Genomic DNA, 19349 nt, shown 5'->3' with positions numbered 1-19349 from the left:
ACTGGGGTGCTTGAAGCTTGACATATTATTCCAACTGTATATGCACAACTGTTGAAGAGAATCATCACCTCCTTTGCTCTGCTAGCTATGCTCTTGCTAATTTTGTCTGATCTGTGGTTAGCCTTTGCCACAAAGGCTTATTTGTTAAGTGCTCTCTGTGTCTCCTTTTTCCACATTGTGATTTCCCAATTCTCCCTCTGAGAAGATGACAGATTCTGGACAGTGTTTTCTGTGTGATTACACAGTTTCAGCTAATATTTACAGCTGTGAATTTTGGTCTGAATTGAATACAAACACCTGGATTTTTAGCCCTTAACAATGAATAATGAAAAAGGCACAGAACTGAAATCAGCCTGCCTCCGAAAAGAATTGAAGGTGTTTGTTCTGTTTCAAAATCTGAAAAGTTCAAAGGAGATGGAAGTCATGGGAAGGCTCAATGGAAAAGAATTATACTATGAAGCAGTAAAATGACTGGGACTCATGTCATTTCTATGTGTCTCTAGGCCTGGAGAGGCAGAATCTAGCTGAGATGTGTGAGCAGAAAGAGAGGATTCCTTCCCCTGAGGGAGGAAAAGGAGGAGTCACACATAATACTTGAATATGAATAACGAGACTCAGGAAACTTGAAGTGTGACTCATTCTCCTCTCTCTTCCTTCTTTCTGCTTTTCTCTTTGCTTCTCCTTCACAAAACATTTGGTCAGTTTTTTAAGAGGATCATTATTGAACCACGAATGAGTTCTCAGATACTGAATATGAACACAGAAGAGGATGGATACTCTCATTTAAATCACCTGCCACAGCATCCATCCAGACACTATATGTCTGTGAATGTCAACCAAGGTATGACTGGCACCTGTTCTTGAACTTTCTGTGCTATAGTAGACAACAGGAATGATCTCTCTTGTCCAGATAAGTAAATGAGAAAAATATGTTTATTTCTGTGCACTATTTATATGGTTTTGTCTGATAAAAATAAGCTTGCATGGATGTGAAAATACATAGAATGAAGCTACTGCTGTTACTTGCCCTAAATTTCTGTAGAAAAAGACAGATGGCTTTGGGTTCAAACTCTGGAATATAGGAATCAGTGCTAATGTGATTAGTTTTATTTGTTGTTTTATATTATTTCAGGAAATTGCTACAGAGACAAGATAATCTGACTTTAAAAAAAAAAAAAAAAAAAAAAAAAAAAAGCTTCCATGTTTTGTCATCTGAACCTTAATTTTTTAGGAAGCTTTTATGATTAATAGCTTTTGAGGCCAGAAGGGATAAGGTAACAATGGGCCTGAATGCACGTCATATTATTTCTCTTCTTCGATTCCTACATCTCCGTATGGGCTAAACTAGGTATTTCAGTCTTGAGTTAAATAGTTCATGTGCTGAAAGGTCTGTCATATTGCATTCCCATGTCCATTTGTTGATGGAAACTTTCAAGAACTTTTGCATGCAGCATAACTTCAGTGGATGTTTTCAGTTCCAGGATTTTCCTTAACCAGACTTAAACCCAGAGCTAGCATGCAGTCTGAGAGATGTGTACACTGAGAGTAGAAAGGATTTGTGCAAAGTGAAAGATTATATGGATATATTTCCTTACTCTATTCTGGCACAGAAGAATAATAAAGTATTGCCAGCGAGAGCGGGGACATCACCTAATTCTAAGTCATAGGATCACTACAAGGTTTCATAGTCTCATCATTTTCTAAAGGCAAGGAATCTCCTACCTGTTCTATTTAAACTATATACTTCCAGTGACTCATTTCAAACAGACCCCTTTAACAGATGCACTGCAGAGAGCTTCATGTTCTTCACAACATTCATTTGAGTTAATCCTTAAAATATAATATATCCAAGAAGGGTAAATACTTTGAAAGACAACAAATGGTTTTTCCTGGAAGGGGAGGGTTGTGAGGGTTACTGAACAGAGTGCCTGCTATCACGTAAATTTTTGGTTTCTCCCAGGGCAATCTCTTCCCTTTGCTGTATGGTTGCCAGCTATCTTCACTTTGTTTGTACTGTGCCTGGCCCTCATCATAGGAATGATAGTCCTAGGTAAGTGCTGAAATCTAATGTATTCCTTTATTCATATTAACACCTTGGGAATAACTGCACTGAAGAAAAGTGACAGACTGACTGCAACAAAGGACAGGCATAGTTCAGCCTCCTTACATATACTGTTCTTCCCCATCTTCCTATTTGCCTGCAATAAACACTGCAGCTTGGTGCATAGGTCTTTGAGGAAGTATTTTTAAAGGCAGTTCTGGACCTGTGCCCAGAGCAAGGATATAGAAATCAAGGTTGTGTATTTTTGAAAGAGTGGGAGAAATGGATTCTACCCTCATCCATCTATCACTCTTTTATTTGCTAATTAGAATTCAATAATGAAATTCTAATGTTGACTTTTATAAATCAGTTTGATGTTTCTCTTTCCTCTTCTCTTGGTTTTCAAGCCTCTTTACTCTGCTGGAACAGCAGTTCTTTTCTCCTTGCTTGGAGACCTTTTGTGTTGGAAGACTACTATCTTAAATTAGTTCACATAAGTATGTTAAAAAAGGTACATGCTTCTAGCACTCAGATTCATGAGGAAATCTCACTGTCTGTCTGTTTCACTCTGTCATTCCAGCTTACCTGAGATGTGCAGAAGAGTTGAAGACCTTCATATTTTATATTAGCTTTTATCATGTGACCTGACTGTCCTAACTTCTTATTGCAGAACCTGGACATTGTCATTCTGACCTGTTACTGCCAAAAGCTAATATCTAAGTACTCCTGATATACATATATGTATATATAAACATATATATACATATATATATATATATAAACCTCCTGCCTTCCTCAGAAAAGTTTACCCAAGAGTTAAGGTTTTTCACAATAAATATTATTTTTAAATTTTTAGGTGTTAGGGGGTTTTTTTTTTTTTTTAAAGTCTCAGAAGTCTTCTTTAAGATCATTATGATTAGTTCAAGATGCTCCTTGCTAAGCATATTCTTTTGCATTGTTTTAGTTTTTTATTAGGTTGTCAAATGACCTGTAATGGAACTGTGATTAAAATACATTTAAATCTTGGGAATCTCTTTATCCGTTGTTTTCTTATCTGTTATTTTCCTCACCGTATGTGACACTGTAGCATCAGATTTGTATGTGAACACACAGCTGCAAAAAGTAAATTTGTAAAATATGATGAAGCACATATCATGAAGTATCATCACAACTTTTTTTTGTCTCACTGGAGAATATCTTTATAAACTTCAGGTCTCAGAGGTTCTCAGGCACCTGTGGAACATAATGAAAACTTGCGAGGACTAAAAGAGAGATTATGCTTGATGGGTGACATGAACATTAAGAACAACAGTAAGTAGAACTACCATTCACACAGCCTGAAGTTTATGTTAAGTCTTATATAGTTAAATAAGGGTGTTATATGTTATAGGAAATTAAATAATGAACTAAAAAAATAAATTAAAAAAATGAGTATAGATATGACCCATAAAGTGCCATATGCATTTCAGCTCTACGTATCTTTGACTTTCCAGGCCTATGAGTGTACAATTCTCTACTCTTTCTTTGGTTATTTATAAGGGACTGATGGTTTCTTACTGTTCTAGGACCAGCATGTTCACTGTGCCCTGTAAACTGGAAATGGATTGGAGGTGACACCTGTTTCTACATTTCAGAAAAGGAGGCAACATGGCAAGAAAGTAAAGACTTTTGCTTTTCTCAGAATTCCACCCTTCTTACACTGAAAAGGAAAAGCAAGTTGGTACGATTCCTATCACACTGGTATTTCTTTGCAATGGTATCAACTATTGAAAACTCTTCACCAGTCAGCAAATACCTCTTTAAGATATACGTTAATAGACATACTGTCCCCAGGGTCTGAGCCAATGTGGACTGAAGAGCATTTAATCATAAAAGTATAATGATGAGGAAGCTAATAACATGGGATGTTATTCAGACTGTCATTGGATGTAAGCGTCTTGAATACTGAGAAAGACAGAAGTGATGATTTTCAATTCAGAAAATCTCTTTGAATACTCTAAATAATAGAGTTCTAGAGAGAATTGTTGCCCTGATCTTATATTTTGTAAAGATTCCAGACACAAAATATTCCTGTTTGCATATCAAATAAAGACAGTGTCTCCTGGAAACTATGTTATGAAGTTTTGATGACGAGTTCAGAATATCATTGTCAAATTACCTGCCTATTTTGGTTCTTTCTTTGATTGCCTCTTCTCAGGAGAAGCTATTTAGATATTTAAGCAAAAACACACCCATAAACTCCTTGGTGCTAAAGGTTTTGCATTTTTCATAGATCAGAATGTCTCATATATTACAAAAACAATCGTATTGGATTGGATTATCCTATGGAGTTGATGGCTGGTCTTGGATGGATGATACAAAACTTTCTACACAGAGGATGGACTGGTAGGTTTTCTGAACCTATATGGTTGGTAGTTTTTAATGTCTTCTTGCACAATATCCTTCCTGTGCATTTAGGGAGAGGGAAAAATAAATAAATCCTGTTAATGGCAAAGTTTCAATGCAGAATATAGCCACAGACACTTTCAGAATTAAAATACTATTATAAATTTGTAATCCCTGAAAAAGATAAAGAGAGTTTTAGAAAAGTAGAAGTGAAAGCAAGAGAAAGAAACAATGAACCAGTGCAGTGACTGCTCTCACTATTTAAACCCATTCTCTTTATGAAACAACCCATGAGCTCTAAAGCAAGTAACCCACACTTCTTTCAAGACAGACTACCTCATGCACAACCTTCCTGCAGATGCCTTTTCTATTCAGCCACAGTTATCCCAAATTCATTTCTCTCATTCATCAACTTTTCAAATCCTTGTTACACAAAAATAGTGAATGTGAAACAAACCCATTTACTTTTTTTTCTGTAAATTATCATCAGCTTATTCAGCCTCTTTCTCCTTTATTTAAACTGTGGGGAAAAATGAATTCCTATTTTGTTCTACATGAAGTGACCACTGTATGCAGTAATATGAGAGTCCTCATCTGGCTGGACAGCTGTCACAGGCAGGACCAACATTTTCTGACTGAAAATTCTACAGTGCCTCTTGAGAAATATGTGCTCATTTTGTCTTGCAAACTCTTGCAATTCCTGCGGCTAGTAGACATCAGGCTGAATGATCTTGCTTCTGTTTAGGCAGACCACTGCCATTCAGTTTTCAGACTCAAATTACCACTGTATAAATCAGCTGTTGGAGGAATTAGTGCCATTTTCTGTTTTGATTATGCCTTTTTTTTTCTTTTTTTTTTTTTTTTTTTTTTTTTTTACATCTTTACACTGAAGGAAGGTGGGAGACTGCCTTGACTTGAGTTTTATATGTCATGTTCTTCACATTTTGTTGAAGAACAGCTTGCATGACTGTGCAAATTTTGCAATAATGTATAATCATCCAAAAGGGCTTTATGCTCTGTACAAAACACATATATGTAAGTTTTTAACAATATGGTGGTTTTTGTTCTTTTTCCTAGGATTGATTTGTCCTCTAAGAAAAACTGCGCGTACCTATACTATCGTAAGTTAAAAGTTTACAGTGAGGATTGTTATGAGAAATATCCTTGGATCTGTGAAAAGGCAGCAGTCCAGCTGATCTAAAAATATTCTTCTGATCAGCAGAAGGAGAACTGAAAGCATATGAAGAGGATTGTCATTTTCAGATTTTTCAAAAAGATTATGTAAAATAATGTTTAATAGAAATTCAAAGCAGAGTCTATCCTTCACATACACTAAAATATAACAGAGAAAGGAAGCCTTTCCAGATAAATAGAATCAGCAATAACAAATATTTATGAATCAGAGACAAGATATTAACATCTGTCTAGCACAGAAACCTGAACCTTAGCCAAGCTGTTAATCTCAAGCATGTCAACATATCTAAAGAACTCAGAAGCATAAAGACTTGTGGGGCTACTTCTTGTCACTGGTTAGAATTTCTTATATATCCATTTCTACCAGGGCTCTCCTTTTAGCCCATTTGACTTTACTCAGAAGATGTCTTCTCTTACTTCTATTTACAAAGATACATTCACTTCCAAAAACTCTTAACTATTTACAGTTTTCTCTTCAATGCACCAACTTTCAGTTATTCTAAATTAATCTAAAACTCCAAAGCAAACACTCCTCTCCTTTACTACTCGAATATGCATGGCTTCTTTTTTTGCTGCTTAGCAGCAAAACATCAGTTAGCACCCTCATCCTCCTCTTGGCTGGGGAATATGAATTTTAAGTATGTTCCAATTTCATATCCAGGTAATGATGCTTTTCCTCTACACGCAATAATGTGATCTTCCAAGAAGGCCCAGAAGTCATTGTTAAATAAGTGTTAATAAACAGTATGCTGTTATCATAATTGCCATAGCCGTTATGCAGGGAGAATGGACATACTGATTGGATATTTCCAAGATTGCCATCCTAAGACCATTGGTCTTCAACTAAGAGGGAACATCTCCATCTCTTTACCTAACACATAGGGCCCTAGAGGGAAGAGGAATCCAAAATACCTTGTTGATATTCAGCTGTCACCTCCTCCAAACTCAAGAGAAGTCTGTCCCAATAAGCAGAAATTCAGGAAAAATGCCAGGAGACTTCGATGAACTAGAGGTTCCTGGCCAAATTCAAACACAAAAAGAAAGCATAGAGAGGGTAGATACACGGATGTGTAACCTGGGAGTAATACAGAGACAGGGATGAGGTTAGGAAAGCCAGAGCCCATTGGAACTCACTCTGGCCAGTGATGTCAAAGACAACAGGAATGGATTCTGGGTGACAAAATGTAGATGGAAAAATATGGACCCACTGCTGAAGGAGACAGTGGACTCGATTATACAGGAGATGGAAACAGCTGAGGTACTGGATGCCTTCTTTGCCTCAGCCTTTATGAGCAAGTTTGACCTTGATGCATAGCAGGCCCCAGAATGTAGAGGGAAAGTCTGGAGCAAGCAAGAAGTTCTGGTCTGGGAACACAAGTACACTGTCCATACATAAATCCATTGGTTCTGATAGGATGCACCCATGAGTGCTGTGGGAGCTGGAAGATGTCACTGTTGCAAGGTCATCTTCAAAAACCTTTTAATGATCATGGTTACTGAGAGAGTGCTTCAGGACTCAAGGAAAACAAATACCACTTAAATTCTTTACTATGCATGTGACTAAGCACTGGTGCAGTTAGCACAGAGAGGTAGCAGAGTCTGGCCCTTTGAAGATATCCAAAAGCCATCTGGACATGGTCCTGGGCAATCATCTCTAGGTATCTCTACCTGAGCAGATGGGATGGACCAGATGACCTCCAAAGGTTCCTTCCAACCTAAACCATCCATTGATTCTGTAATTCTATGGTTGATTCAAGAGCTTAAATTTTACATACACTAGTCTCAGAAAACCTCAGTGTGATACTCATGTGGCTGTGTTTAAAAGAGGTTGATCAATTTAAGAGCTTGCTACTTTTGAGTAGGAATGTTGATTAGGGAACTTCCTTTGGTTTTGTTCTGCATTTGAAAGTGACTGAGGTTTTTTCTTCATGTTGGAAAACAGATTTGAGCAGACAAAATTTAAAATACATTTTGATGTATTTCTATTGTCTCCAGTGTGCATAGGTATGCACATCAAACCACCACATTCAGCAATGACAGCTCTTGGTCTATGAATGTCTGAAAATATTGGTGGTAGGGGAGAGGGTTGGACCAGATGATCTTGGAGGTCTTTTCCAACCTTAATGATTCTATGATATTCATGACACAGTCATACAGCAGAAGAAACTGATCTCTTTCCTTGGGTTGCAATATTGCACTTCAAAATGCAGATTTTTAAAATGTGTAAGAGTTTTACCTTCATAGCATAGGCAAGTTGATCTTAATTATCTGTTTATCTTTCTAATTATCTTTCTGCTACAAAATACTGGTTTTCATGTATATTGTTCCCATTAAATATTTGCACCATAATTTGTGCTGTGTCCAGCATTCAACTTTATTTGACATTATAAACAGCAGTAAATATGATTACAGCATGGTCATTTGACCATCCATCTCCAAGAAAGGTCCTACCCATAAAGGTCACCTATGCACCTTGCACATTTCAATGTGGTCTAATTGTGTGTTCCAATTCCACGTTTTGGTTGAATCTGTTTGTGTGGTGTTTACACAGGTAGAAGTCCAATAAATCTAGAAAATGAGAGAAATAAAATACAGGAAATACTGAATAGGGAGGAAATAATGGCTCTTTTGTTGATAGCCTAATCAGACTCAGGAGGTCTTTCTCTGTGAAATAATATTTTGCACCTCTTTGTTTGAAACCAGAACAAAAGGGCAGCCTTTCTACAGATGGAGTGAACATTTCTTTCTTCTCAATTTTCTGGTGGGTTTCCAGAGTGGTGAGGAGTAGAGCAGGTACATAAGTTTTCAGGATAGCAGGCAGATGTGTGATTGCAATCCACCGACTCTGAATTTTCCTCAAAGAAATATGGATCTGTATTTACTCATTCTTTTCTTGTTCTTCTGCACTTCAACAGTTCATGGAGGGAAGTTACCAAGGGGGAATCAGTACAAGTGAGAACAATACAAAGATAAAATATGGGGGAATTTGTATTCTCTTCCTGTGGCTGGATAAAACTCTTATATTGATTTTTATCATTGTAAGTCAGTGACTTAAACAGTGATATCTGGTTTATGCTGAGTGAGGGCAAATCAAAACCACATTTACTAAAATATGTTTGAAAAGTTTTAGGCTAGAACTGTTGTTTCTTTGACTGCAAGAAAGGTTGACTGAATCACAGCAGCCAACATTTAGCACAACACAAGTGAGTGTACTGCTTCTCTTGTACCACTATCTCTGCAGCTTAAAATTAAATCCCATTTTCACCCAAACCTATCAAAAGAAGTTTGTGCAGTTAAGCTGATCTGTGCTCACTGACTAATGGACAATGAACTGTTGAACAGGAAATGAATGTCTATGTTATTTTGCATAACAGTCAGTGTAGTCAAAGATGCTGATTGTTTTACAAGAGATCATGTTTGTCCTTCTACTCAATAAAATGCTTTTTAAATTAGAATATTTAAGAAGACATCTGTTTTGTTTGTTTGTTTGTTTTGTTACTTGATGAACCATTGAAGCCAATAGTCTCTATCACATTCTCTTCTGTCTAGACACTTTAATTCTGAACTGGCTATAGTACTAATTTCAGTCATTTAAAGGATAATCTGTTTTTTATCTGATGATTAATACTAACAGTGATAGACTCTTTCTGCTTCTTAAAGAAGACTGCAAACAAGTATGATGAAGATATGTTATTCTTTCAAATCCATGACAAACCTTTGCTCACCACTGCACAGTCAGGCGCTGATTACAGAGCATATTAGCTGTAATATGCCACAGTACCCATCTACTTTTTGAAGAAATTGCTTAGTGATGGCTAACTTTGTGTGGACTGGGAAGCAGAAAATAATTAATCTGGCTCTTGCATTTTTTAGTGTTAAAAAGATAAATTAAACATATGAAATACAAAGGCCTCTCTATATTGCTCAGAAATACTTTTTGGGATGCACTAATAACCTCTATAAAAAGCTTTGCTTTGACACAAGACTTTGTTAACCTTTATAGATAAAGCAAGTGGGTGATTTGTAGGTTAACCTTATATTTACAAATAATTATATGTTTAGTTGTTTGGCTATTCCACTCCAGGGAATTTGGATTGTCTTTGTGTTCACTTCACGATGACTAGACACAGACCCAATTCTTTTTCCATGTAAATGAAAATGCCAATATCTGTAGGGCAATTAGCTGAATAATTATATCGAGTATGGATTGATTAACAATTAATTGGAGATGTTCAGATAAAGTTCTGCAAGAAATTAACAATATAACTAAAAATAATTTATCATCAGAAAAAAAAATATATATATATATGTATATGTAAATATGTATATATATATATATATATATATTTACTCAGGAAATTCGAGAGAATTTTAACAGTTCTGAGGTTGCAATTGCAAGATGCTTAAGATAATTTTCCTCTGAATAAAAATTTATTTGCAGCAGCAAATTCAGAACATTTAGGGGAATTATGATATCTACAAATTAGCACACTTGTAAAGCTACTTTAAAAACCAAAATTGCACAAGCACGCAATACTTGCAAGTTCCATATAATGAATATATGGGGGAAACAAGGTGTGATATATTCAGTAATTCATTTTTAGCAAACTAATCACAGCATGGAAAATAGATCTAAAATGCTAGTCCTCAAAATCATGAAAAGCAGTTTCTCTCAGTAAGACGTGAAAAAAAAACAGGCCAGCTACAAGTTTGTGGGTTTCAGGCCTGGATAGATGAGCAGGACCTTATCCCCTTGTTTTAAAAGTTCCTGAGCTTATGAATGCTCATCAGCCAAATGCAGAGAGATCTACTTTCTGAACTCATGCAGCAGCTGTGTGTAAGCTATGGGATCAGTTGGATGACATCCTAAAATGGACCTGGGAGGTCTCCATGTACGGCAGAAAACATGGAGGCAGACCTCTGCACAAGGATATAAATCTGCTACCTGGAATTCTGGGAACAGCCTTTATGTCCTGTACAGGGAAACGCAACAGACATCTCCTCCTGAGCACTGTACAGAACAACAACCTTTCTTCGAGCAACACCTTTTATTTTCTTCAGTATTTAACTGTCAGCAATAGGCCATAGTTCCAGTGTTTTTCACTTCTCCCTCAGTCAAAGCCCTACAATCAACCACTACTCTGACAAAAGGTCTTTGCATGAGTTCCCCTCCATGGTTTTTGGCCCTGTGACCTGACAAGCTGCCCTTCCTGGCCTGATGACGAATTCCTGCTGGTCCTCCCCCCATTGCTCTCACATCAGTTTTGCTCACTGGTTCAGCTCATAGAATCATATCACAGAATCATAGAACAGCTTGGGTTGGAAGGGACCTTAAAGACCACCTAGTTCCAACCCCCCTGCCATGGGCAGGGACACCTCCCACTAGATCAGGTTACCCAGGGCCCCATCCAGCCTGGCCTTGAACACCTCCAGGGATGGGGCACCCACAGCTTCTCTGGGCAACCTGTTCCAGTGCCTCACCATCCCCTCTGAGTAAATAATTTCTCCCTAACACCTAATCTAAATCTCCCTTCTTTTAGTTTAAAGCCATTCCCCCTTGTCCTGTCATTGTCTGCTCCATGAAAAAGTTGTTCAACTTTTTTATAAGCTCCTCTAACAGGTTCACACCCTTCTGGTGCTGGGGTCTCCACATCTGGATGCATTCCCCACAGGTAGGGCCTCACAAGGCAGAAGAGAAGGGGACAATCACCTCTCTCAAATGACTGGCCACTCCTCTGTTGATGCAGCCCAGGATGCAATTGGTCTTCTGGGCTGCAATCAAGCACTGCTGGCTCATGCTGAGTTTTTTGTCTACCAGAACCCCCAACTCCTTCTCTGCAGGGCTGCTCTCAATTAATTCTTTTCCCACACTGTACGCATGTCCGGGATAGCCCTGAAGTAGCTGCACGACCTTACACTTAGACTTGTTGAACCTCGTCAGGTTCATGTGTATCCTCTTTTCAAGCTTTTCCAGTCTCCTCCTCATACCAGCCCCCTCAGTGAGGGCTCTCTGCTTCCTCATGGTGTGATCCTTAGGAGACTCTTGTATGGTCAAAGGCTGTAACATGGGGCCTTGCAGCATGTCCTGCATGTGCTAGAACAACAGCCTGGCATGGATTACTCCTTCCATCCTTCACATCTTACCTGCATCCCCTGTAAACAGTTAAGTGCTGGGATCCCAGGTAACATCTCCACTGCTGCTGAGGCCCTCTGCTTAGACTTAGAATAGGCAGCATTTCCAGACTATGAAATAACTGTGACCCAAGACACTCTGTTGTCCTGGTTCCTCTGAATTACTTCTTCATACCCAAAATTAAGATAACTAATATCATTGCCATATTGCTAAATACTCATCTAGTGAGGGATGAAGCACATTTGTTGGCTGTTCTTACTGCAGAGTTCCAATGCACAGCTTCAAGTCTGAAATAATCATAATTATAAGCCTGCCAATATACCGCCATTAACTAGGAACATAGTTCAATTTTAATCAAATGTCTCAAATTAGAACAAAATACACACAAGAACAGAAGTCCCAAACCATAAACTTTTCTGTTCCTGTGGGACTTCAAACATCTCTGTTGCATCATTATAAAGGCCCTGTTTTGGTGGTTATTCAGCCTTCTGTGTGCAGTGACATACTAAGAAAACGCTACAGAAAAGGTCAGTTGTAGCAATATTTATTTCATTTTTGAAATTCTAGAACAGGATAGAAAATGGGTTTGGGAAATCAAAGAACTGGATCAGATGTGACATGGATAATTATTAAGACAGGTGTCTTATAGGAATGTACCTTCTCCCCCAGTACCTGATGCAGCAGAATCCACTAGCAGTTGGACTGGCACTCTTGGCATTAAAAATTGGTGACTCCTCAATAAAGGTGTATTCTGTATTTGCTTTCTGGTTTATGAGCCCATAGGGGATGCAATCCCATTCAAAAACTTTACTCTCTAACCAATAGAATTGGTAATATTTTTATTTGTCTATTAATACAGACTCTGATTCTGTTGTGCTATCCAGTTATCAGCCGGTAGGGACTGAAATTAAATCAAATATTTGGCAGTTTATTGCAAAATGGGCATTCATGTCATTCATGTGTGATTACCCAATGGATGGATTTTGAAAACACGTATGTGCTGTCCTAGCTAATGGACATCGATTCCAGTTTATGGATGATATGAATCAATCTATAAAACAGAGTTCTGGAATCATGTACTTAATTTTTCTTCTCTTAAAATGGAATATATAAGAAGTGGGTAGAACTGGTTACACAAGAACACAAGGCCAGAAAGAAAAAAGAGGGAATTAAGTTGCTGGGAAAAAAAAAAAAAGGAACCTGACTGATGTGTGCATCACCAGAGGACAAATTAAGTTTATAGTATCCCTGACATTATGCTAACCTGAGCTCAGACTCTTTGTCCTTATTGCAAACCCAGGGTCAGAACTTGTCCCTGCAACATCATATCGCAGGCTTTCTGCAAAGTTCTGCACATTACTGCCTGTCTGAGTAGTTCAGTTGCTCAGCCACTGCAGGATCCACCATTTTCTCACAAATGCAGAATTTGTATTCGCCACACTGTGCAATGCCTATGATTGAACCCTGAAGCCACACACACTCTAGGAAAGGACTTGAGCTGGCTTCTTGGATCTGAAACCTGTGAAAAAAATAACAGAGATTTTCACCATCCCATGAAAAAAATCCACAGACTAATATAATAATTCATGATGGCTGCTACCTATTTGACCCGCAATAGCATATAAACTCTTTTATGGGGGCTTGTCTGGATGAATAAGTAAGTGATGAGCAATCTAATGACAAACTGTGGAGATGGGCAGCCGAGTACCAAGTGCTGGTTAAGGCTCCTGCCTTTGGTTCACAAGAACTATGCATGGACTTGGTCTGTTCCTATCTTTGTAGTCACTTACAGATCTGTGGAGAAAGCTGATCCATCCTCCCATAGCCAGGGCCCCTCAGATCCATTGTGAGACAGCCCAGTCCAGAAAGAATATGAACTGTAAAACTGTGCTGATTGCATTACAAAGTCCTGTATGGAAATAAATGTGAGGCCTGTAAATCACATCCCGGATTCATTCATAATGGCCTATGATTTGGAAAAGGAAAGAAGGAAATTAAAGTGAAGTATTCACACCTGTGTATTATAGGCATTGTTTTGCAAGTGACTCTGGGCATTGCCTCCTTCTCCTGGCAGTGCTATTTTGGAGATAAGGAAAATGAACCTGCCGAGAGCCTTTAGCAGTTATCAGCTAAAATGGTCACTGAGGTCACCAAAGACTGCACATACCTGGGTAAAGGAGACAGGATAATGACTTCCTTCTAACACCCTTCTAAAGCTAACGAGTACTAGCTCAGTTATATTTGACCTGAGGTGTAAATGTAGACCCAAGCTGTTGTGTCTCACTTAACTCTCCTGAAGTCAGTGAAGATGTGTAAGAGAGAATACAGCCACAGTACAATCAGAGTGACTTCAAAGAGGCAGCGACCAAGTTTTTGCCACTTGGTCCAGCACATGCATGCCATAGCATACTGCTCCAATAGAAAGATGGAATGGCTGTTCATCTCGCATTAGACATAGTGCATGTAATTAGAAAGAGGAAACAACAACAAAAAAAGAATCTTTACCAGCTCTTCCTTACTCTCTATCTTAAGAAATCTGGACTCCAGAGCAGAGCACTGAGCCTTGCTTTCTTGCCAAGTTTTCCATTCTTTTGAAAAGTAGTAACAGTTCTCCCCATACTGCAGCCAGGTCTCAGGGCAAGGAGTACATTTATATCCTTGAAAACAAAACAGCACCTGATCAGCTTTGTCAGCGATGGCAGTCTCTTCTAGTCTAGTGGATTTCTGTAAGATCACAAGAGCAGTGCACAGCCTCTTTATCACAGAGAAGCAGCAAATCATCTTTCATTCTGCAGCTAAATTCACATCTTCAGGGTAGACTTTATAAACATAGTTGTCAGAATACCAGAATAACATTTCAAAATTAAAATCAGATAAACAAATACTAAAGATTTTTGGAATATGAGCAGAAAGCCTGTGACAATATGTGTATGAAATCCAGAACTGTAGAAATGATAATGACTGACTTTTGCACTGTATTTTAAGCAGCTTCCAGCTTCACAATGAGATGGAATGCTGGGGTACTCTTTGTTCTTTTCCATGCAATGGGATAACTGCTGGTAGGAGAGTGCTAGTATAACACAACTAGAGGAAATTTTGATGGTTAAGTTATGTTCACAGAGAAATGGATCTAGGTGGACTTACAGGTAGAGGGAACCTAGACTTTCAGTCATATGGGGTAATCTCTATTCATGTGAACTTACTTTCAGTTTCTTGCTAACAACATAAGGGTCAGCTCTTCCCTACTATATGCTTTGCAAAGCAGCTTATACTGGATCTTCTCTGGCAGCATTTCATATATGCTATGAATATATGCAGCCAAAGTGAAAGATATTGCACCCATTGTTCTTCCAAAAATAACTTTCTGACAACTGGACTTTGGCTCTTTCTGCCATGTTATACTGTTAGCTGCTTGTTGGGATCCTGGGTAATACTGAAGCCAGTAAGAATTCAAAATACTGAATTTTTCCACCAGTCTTGCACAATTTAGAAAATCCCATTTCTAGTTGGAAACAGAAATAATCACAAGCGGCAAAAAGACCTGCCAGATAAAATATTTTGGAGAACTCTGGGAACTGGGTCCAAACTATCGGGTGGATCATGACTATTGTTCTGCAATTCACAAGGCAACTTGATATTATAACAACTCAGTACCAGCTGGGAATATGGGGACTTGATGCTGCATGGCAACAGACAGCTCAGCACAGTGCACTTGATTTTTACAAGTAGCTTCTGGTTTGTGTTAAATTCAAATGCAGACTTTTACAAAGATGATAATCTTGTCACTCTTTCACAAGCCTTTCCTTTATAATGATTCTCTTCCCTCCACTATGTGATAATCTAGCATATTAAACCCACTCAATATTAAAGATTCAAACCATTATTATACACAAGTTAAAATATACCCTCTGGATATGGTCTGTAAACCGTTAAGGCCAGTGATTCCAATCCTATTTGGTAGAGGTCAGCAGTATTTTCTCTGCTGCATCCACTACTACGTAACAGAATGAAGATGTCTTGAGTGGTCAAAGCATTCCAGACAACTAGAGCTAGTAGGAATTTTCCACCTTTTTTTTCTTAATCATAATTCGCTGAAACTGACAACAACAAAGGGGAAATGATGGCATCAATGACATTGCCTATTAAAAACATATATTATTTTTTAATATAAAAACAAAAGTATCATCATCGGGGTACTTTCTGAATTCAAATATTTATTTGCTTTAGGGTTTAAAAAAGCTCCATTACAAAAATTCAATAAATATACTACAAAGAGACTGATACTCAAAACATGGAAATGCAATCTTTTCATTGATTCACCAGAAATTAGTTTTCCAAATAAGTAATTCAGGGCAATTTTAGAGATTTTGAATTTCCCTTTCAATATTGTTGATAGAAAACAATCACATTTGTGGTTACTGTGAGATGGAATCACCTTCTTCCCACCAGTATGTACCTCTGGAGGTGGCAAGTTGCTTTACAGTTTCTGACAGGTTTAAATTCTGAGCCTGGAGGTGCTCCAGCTGCTGGCTGAGGTTTTCCATAATTGCCTTTTGCAGGGTGAAGTTTTCATCCCTTTCACGCACAGCGTGGCAGACCAGGATGACTTCAATGACAGTGAAGCAAGAATGAAATTGTTCCATTAATATTAAAGTCAAAGAGCTCGATGTCACCCGAATAAACTTACCGAAGACACATATTCCTTCCCCAAACCAAATATGTATGACCTACCTACACTTTGTGTGTACTACATAAGACATATCAACGTCCTGACACATACTACAACATGATTTTGAAGTCTGTGGAATCTTCTGGGTGGATAAATTCTTCCAGAAAGGGTTTTTTTTTCTCAATTAATTCTTTAGGCTAATTGTTTTCCTTAAATTGCTTCTAGTTGTTCATACAGCTCTGAGCACCCTTTCTGTGACCGTACTTACACTTGGCTGCCAACACTCCTGTAGCTGCCACTGAACTTAGGCAGATGACCCCAAGCACTATTGTAGCCAGTTGCCAACAGGAAGATAGACTGCGAGAATCTGAGATAGACAAAAGAAAGGAAAGCATCAAGAACAGGCACAGAATCAATAGATATCTTAGCTGTCAGGGACCTCTGGAGGTCATCTGGTCCATCCCCCTCTGCTCAAGCAGGGACACCTAAAGCAGGTGGCCCAGGACTGTGTCCTAATGGCTTTTGAATACCTCAAGAGGAGAAGGCTCCACAACCTCTCTGGGAAACCTGTGCCAGCACTTAGGCACCCTCACAGTAAAATGTCTTCTGATGTTGAGAAGAAATTTCCTGTGTTCCAGTATGTGCCCATTGCCTCTTGTTCTCCTTAGGAATTTGGGGCTAGGAAGTGAGTAGGCCATAGAGATTAGCTTAGCCACAAAGTATTAAGAGAATTCAGATTGAACAAATAAAGATAAACAACGTAGACTTTCACAGGAAAAATTTGGGCTCAAAACATGGTCAAAATTTTCATATGCAGCAACTAACCTGCCAAACTGGGAATGAATCTTATGATTCATGACTTTTGTCGTCTTTTGGTAGACTCCAATACAACACTTCAGTACAAATACTTAAATTATGTTGAAGTCACCAACAGAAATAACTGGGATACCCACATCTGATACTTCTGTCTTTTATCTCCTGTGTTCCCTAACCCTCTAACCTAACAGTTGAGATTAATCCTACTGGACTACTAGGAATTCAGCTTCAACCTCCAAATATAAAATACAAAGAGCCCTTGAAAAATTAGTATAAAATAATCACAGACTAGCTAAAAGATTAGTATAAATTATATATATAATATATAATTTATACAAGTATAAAAGTATAAAAAATTAGTACAAAATAATCACAGACTACGGAAAATTTCTTTCAGAAAGAGCTCTTTAATCTGCTAGCCTAATAAATTCATCTGGTTATTCAGGCTGGAACAAAAAATCTCTGTTTTTCTCATACCTTTCATACAAAGCAATTTTAAAGCACTAACGTGTAGAGTACAGAACACAGATTTGGGATCAGCCACATTCCCACCTTCCTCTGTGTCCTCTGTGAAGCTATACAGCATATTTTTTATGATTTTTAAGTAAAAAAATGTATTTGTCCATCCATTCCTCCCCCTGAGATATAACCTGCTTTTCTTAGTATTTATTTCAGTCACTCATATTTAAATGATTGAAGTTGAAAGACCTTTACAGGGTTCCTTAGATAGATTACTTCACTAACTTGCAGGACCTGACACTTGATATCTAGCCTGAACATACTTTTTTTTCCTTAACTGCATCCCAAAACTTTAACAATGTCTCTCAAATCTAAGCACTTTTTCCCCTTTCTCAAGACTTGCATTCTTTTTAACATTCTGCCATTTTCTGTCCCTCCAATTTCTTTGAAGATTTGAGTCCAAAGATCTCCCAGAAACTGAGCTGAAACACGTAGGTGACAATCTCCTCTGAGTGCCACATAAAAATATTATCCAAGGTGAAAGTTTGCCCTGTGGAGAACTGTCCCCAGCATCAACACTACCTTTTGCTCTGGCAGTCTGGATGTCCTTGGTTTGTAATTTTTTCAATGTCACGAACTTCAGATCTGCATATGTCACTTCTTCAGTCATTTCTGGAGGCTACAGGAGAAATCAAAGGTTGGGTTGATTCCACAGAAGAAACAGAGCTTAGGTTCTCTCTGGGGTCAGATATACGCTCAGTGTCACTGGGAGCTGAGAGAGTGATTCATATAGAAGTCAGAAGGGTTTTTTTTTTTGCTCATTCTCAAGGACTTCATGACACAGAGGTGCCAGGGTTATTTACATGCAGCAGAAGCTTCTCAAATGGAGTCCCGGAATAGTATTTAACTCTCCTGTGTATGCAGATTGCAATGGGGCATGGAAATCTCTAGTTTTCAATTCATGGAACAAATGCATAGTTACCTAGTTTGGGGACTGCATCCTTTCTGTAGAAAGGAAAAGAAGGAAGACAAGAGTTGAAGAGGAACTGATGTTAATTTTGGATTATGTCTAAACTATTCCTTGAAGTTTTTCAGCATCAGGAACATTTGTTTCCTGGCTTTATTCTCCAGTGATTAATATTCAGAAAATTTAGCCAAAATGGCTCCCCAGTCTTACTTGCTATAAGGAGTAATGGAGGTAAAATTAAGTGGGAACTATTCCTTTGCTTATTGTTTATGAGCACATCTCAGTTGTCCTGATGGAGTAGCACATAGGTTTGTCAAAGCCTTTGCCTATTCCTGGGACATGAAGAAGTTTCCCAGCTGTCCTTTCAGTTATGTCTGCACTGTAAAAGGGAGTGAGCTGAATAAATCAGCTAATGGAGAGTCTAGGTAGAAAATTCACATGCCAGAGTATGATGCTGTGCTCCTATACTAGCTCAGGCCTAGAAGCACAGTCACATATGACACATCACAATCCCCTCCTTTTAGCAAGAACAACTAACAGAACACAGCAGCAAGTCATTGTGCTAGGAGTTGCCACTGCATCCAAGGGGGAGTCACCCGTCAGCTTGAGAGTCTGCCCCATGGTCTCTAGAACACTGAGTGATGGTAGTATGAGGAAGAAGCTTAGGAAGTTTACCGGTATTTCT

The 19349-nt window shown here is 38.3% G+C and overlaps 1 protein-coding gene across 1 annotated transcript; it reads left to right on the top strand.

The window, feature by feature from the left end:
- Nucleotides 1-659: 659 nt before the first annotated feature.
- Nucleotides 660-7151, top strand: LOC118159918 (natural killer cells antigen CD94-like). The gene is made up of 6 exons (XM_035314456.1): nt 660-841; nt 1961-2050; nt 3254-3349; nt 3607-3761; nt 4314-4426; nt 5504-7151. The coding sequence occupies exons 1-6, from the start codon at nt 733-735 to the stop codon at nt 5625-5627; spliced, it is 687 nt and encodes a 228-aa protein (XP_035170347.1). The 5' UTR covers nt 660-732; the 3' UTR covers nt 5628-7151.
- Nucleotides 7152-19349: the final 12198 nt, after the last annotated feature.

The sequence above is a fragment of the Oxyura jamaicensis genome, chromosome 1, assembly GCF_011077185.1.
Source record: "Oxyura jamaicensis isolate SHBP4307 breed ruddy duck chromosome 1, BPBGC_Ojam_1.0, whole genome shotgun sequence".
NCBI classification, from domain to species: Eukaryota; Metazoa; Chordata; class Aves; order Anseriformes; family Anatidae; genus Oxyura; species Oxyura jamaicensis.
This window is presented reverse-complemented; position numbering and strand designations above follow the sequence as displayed.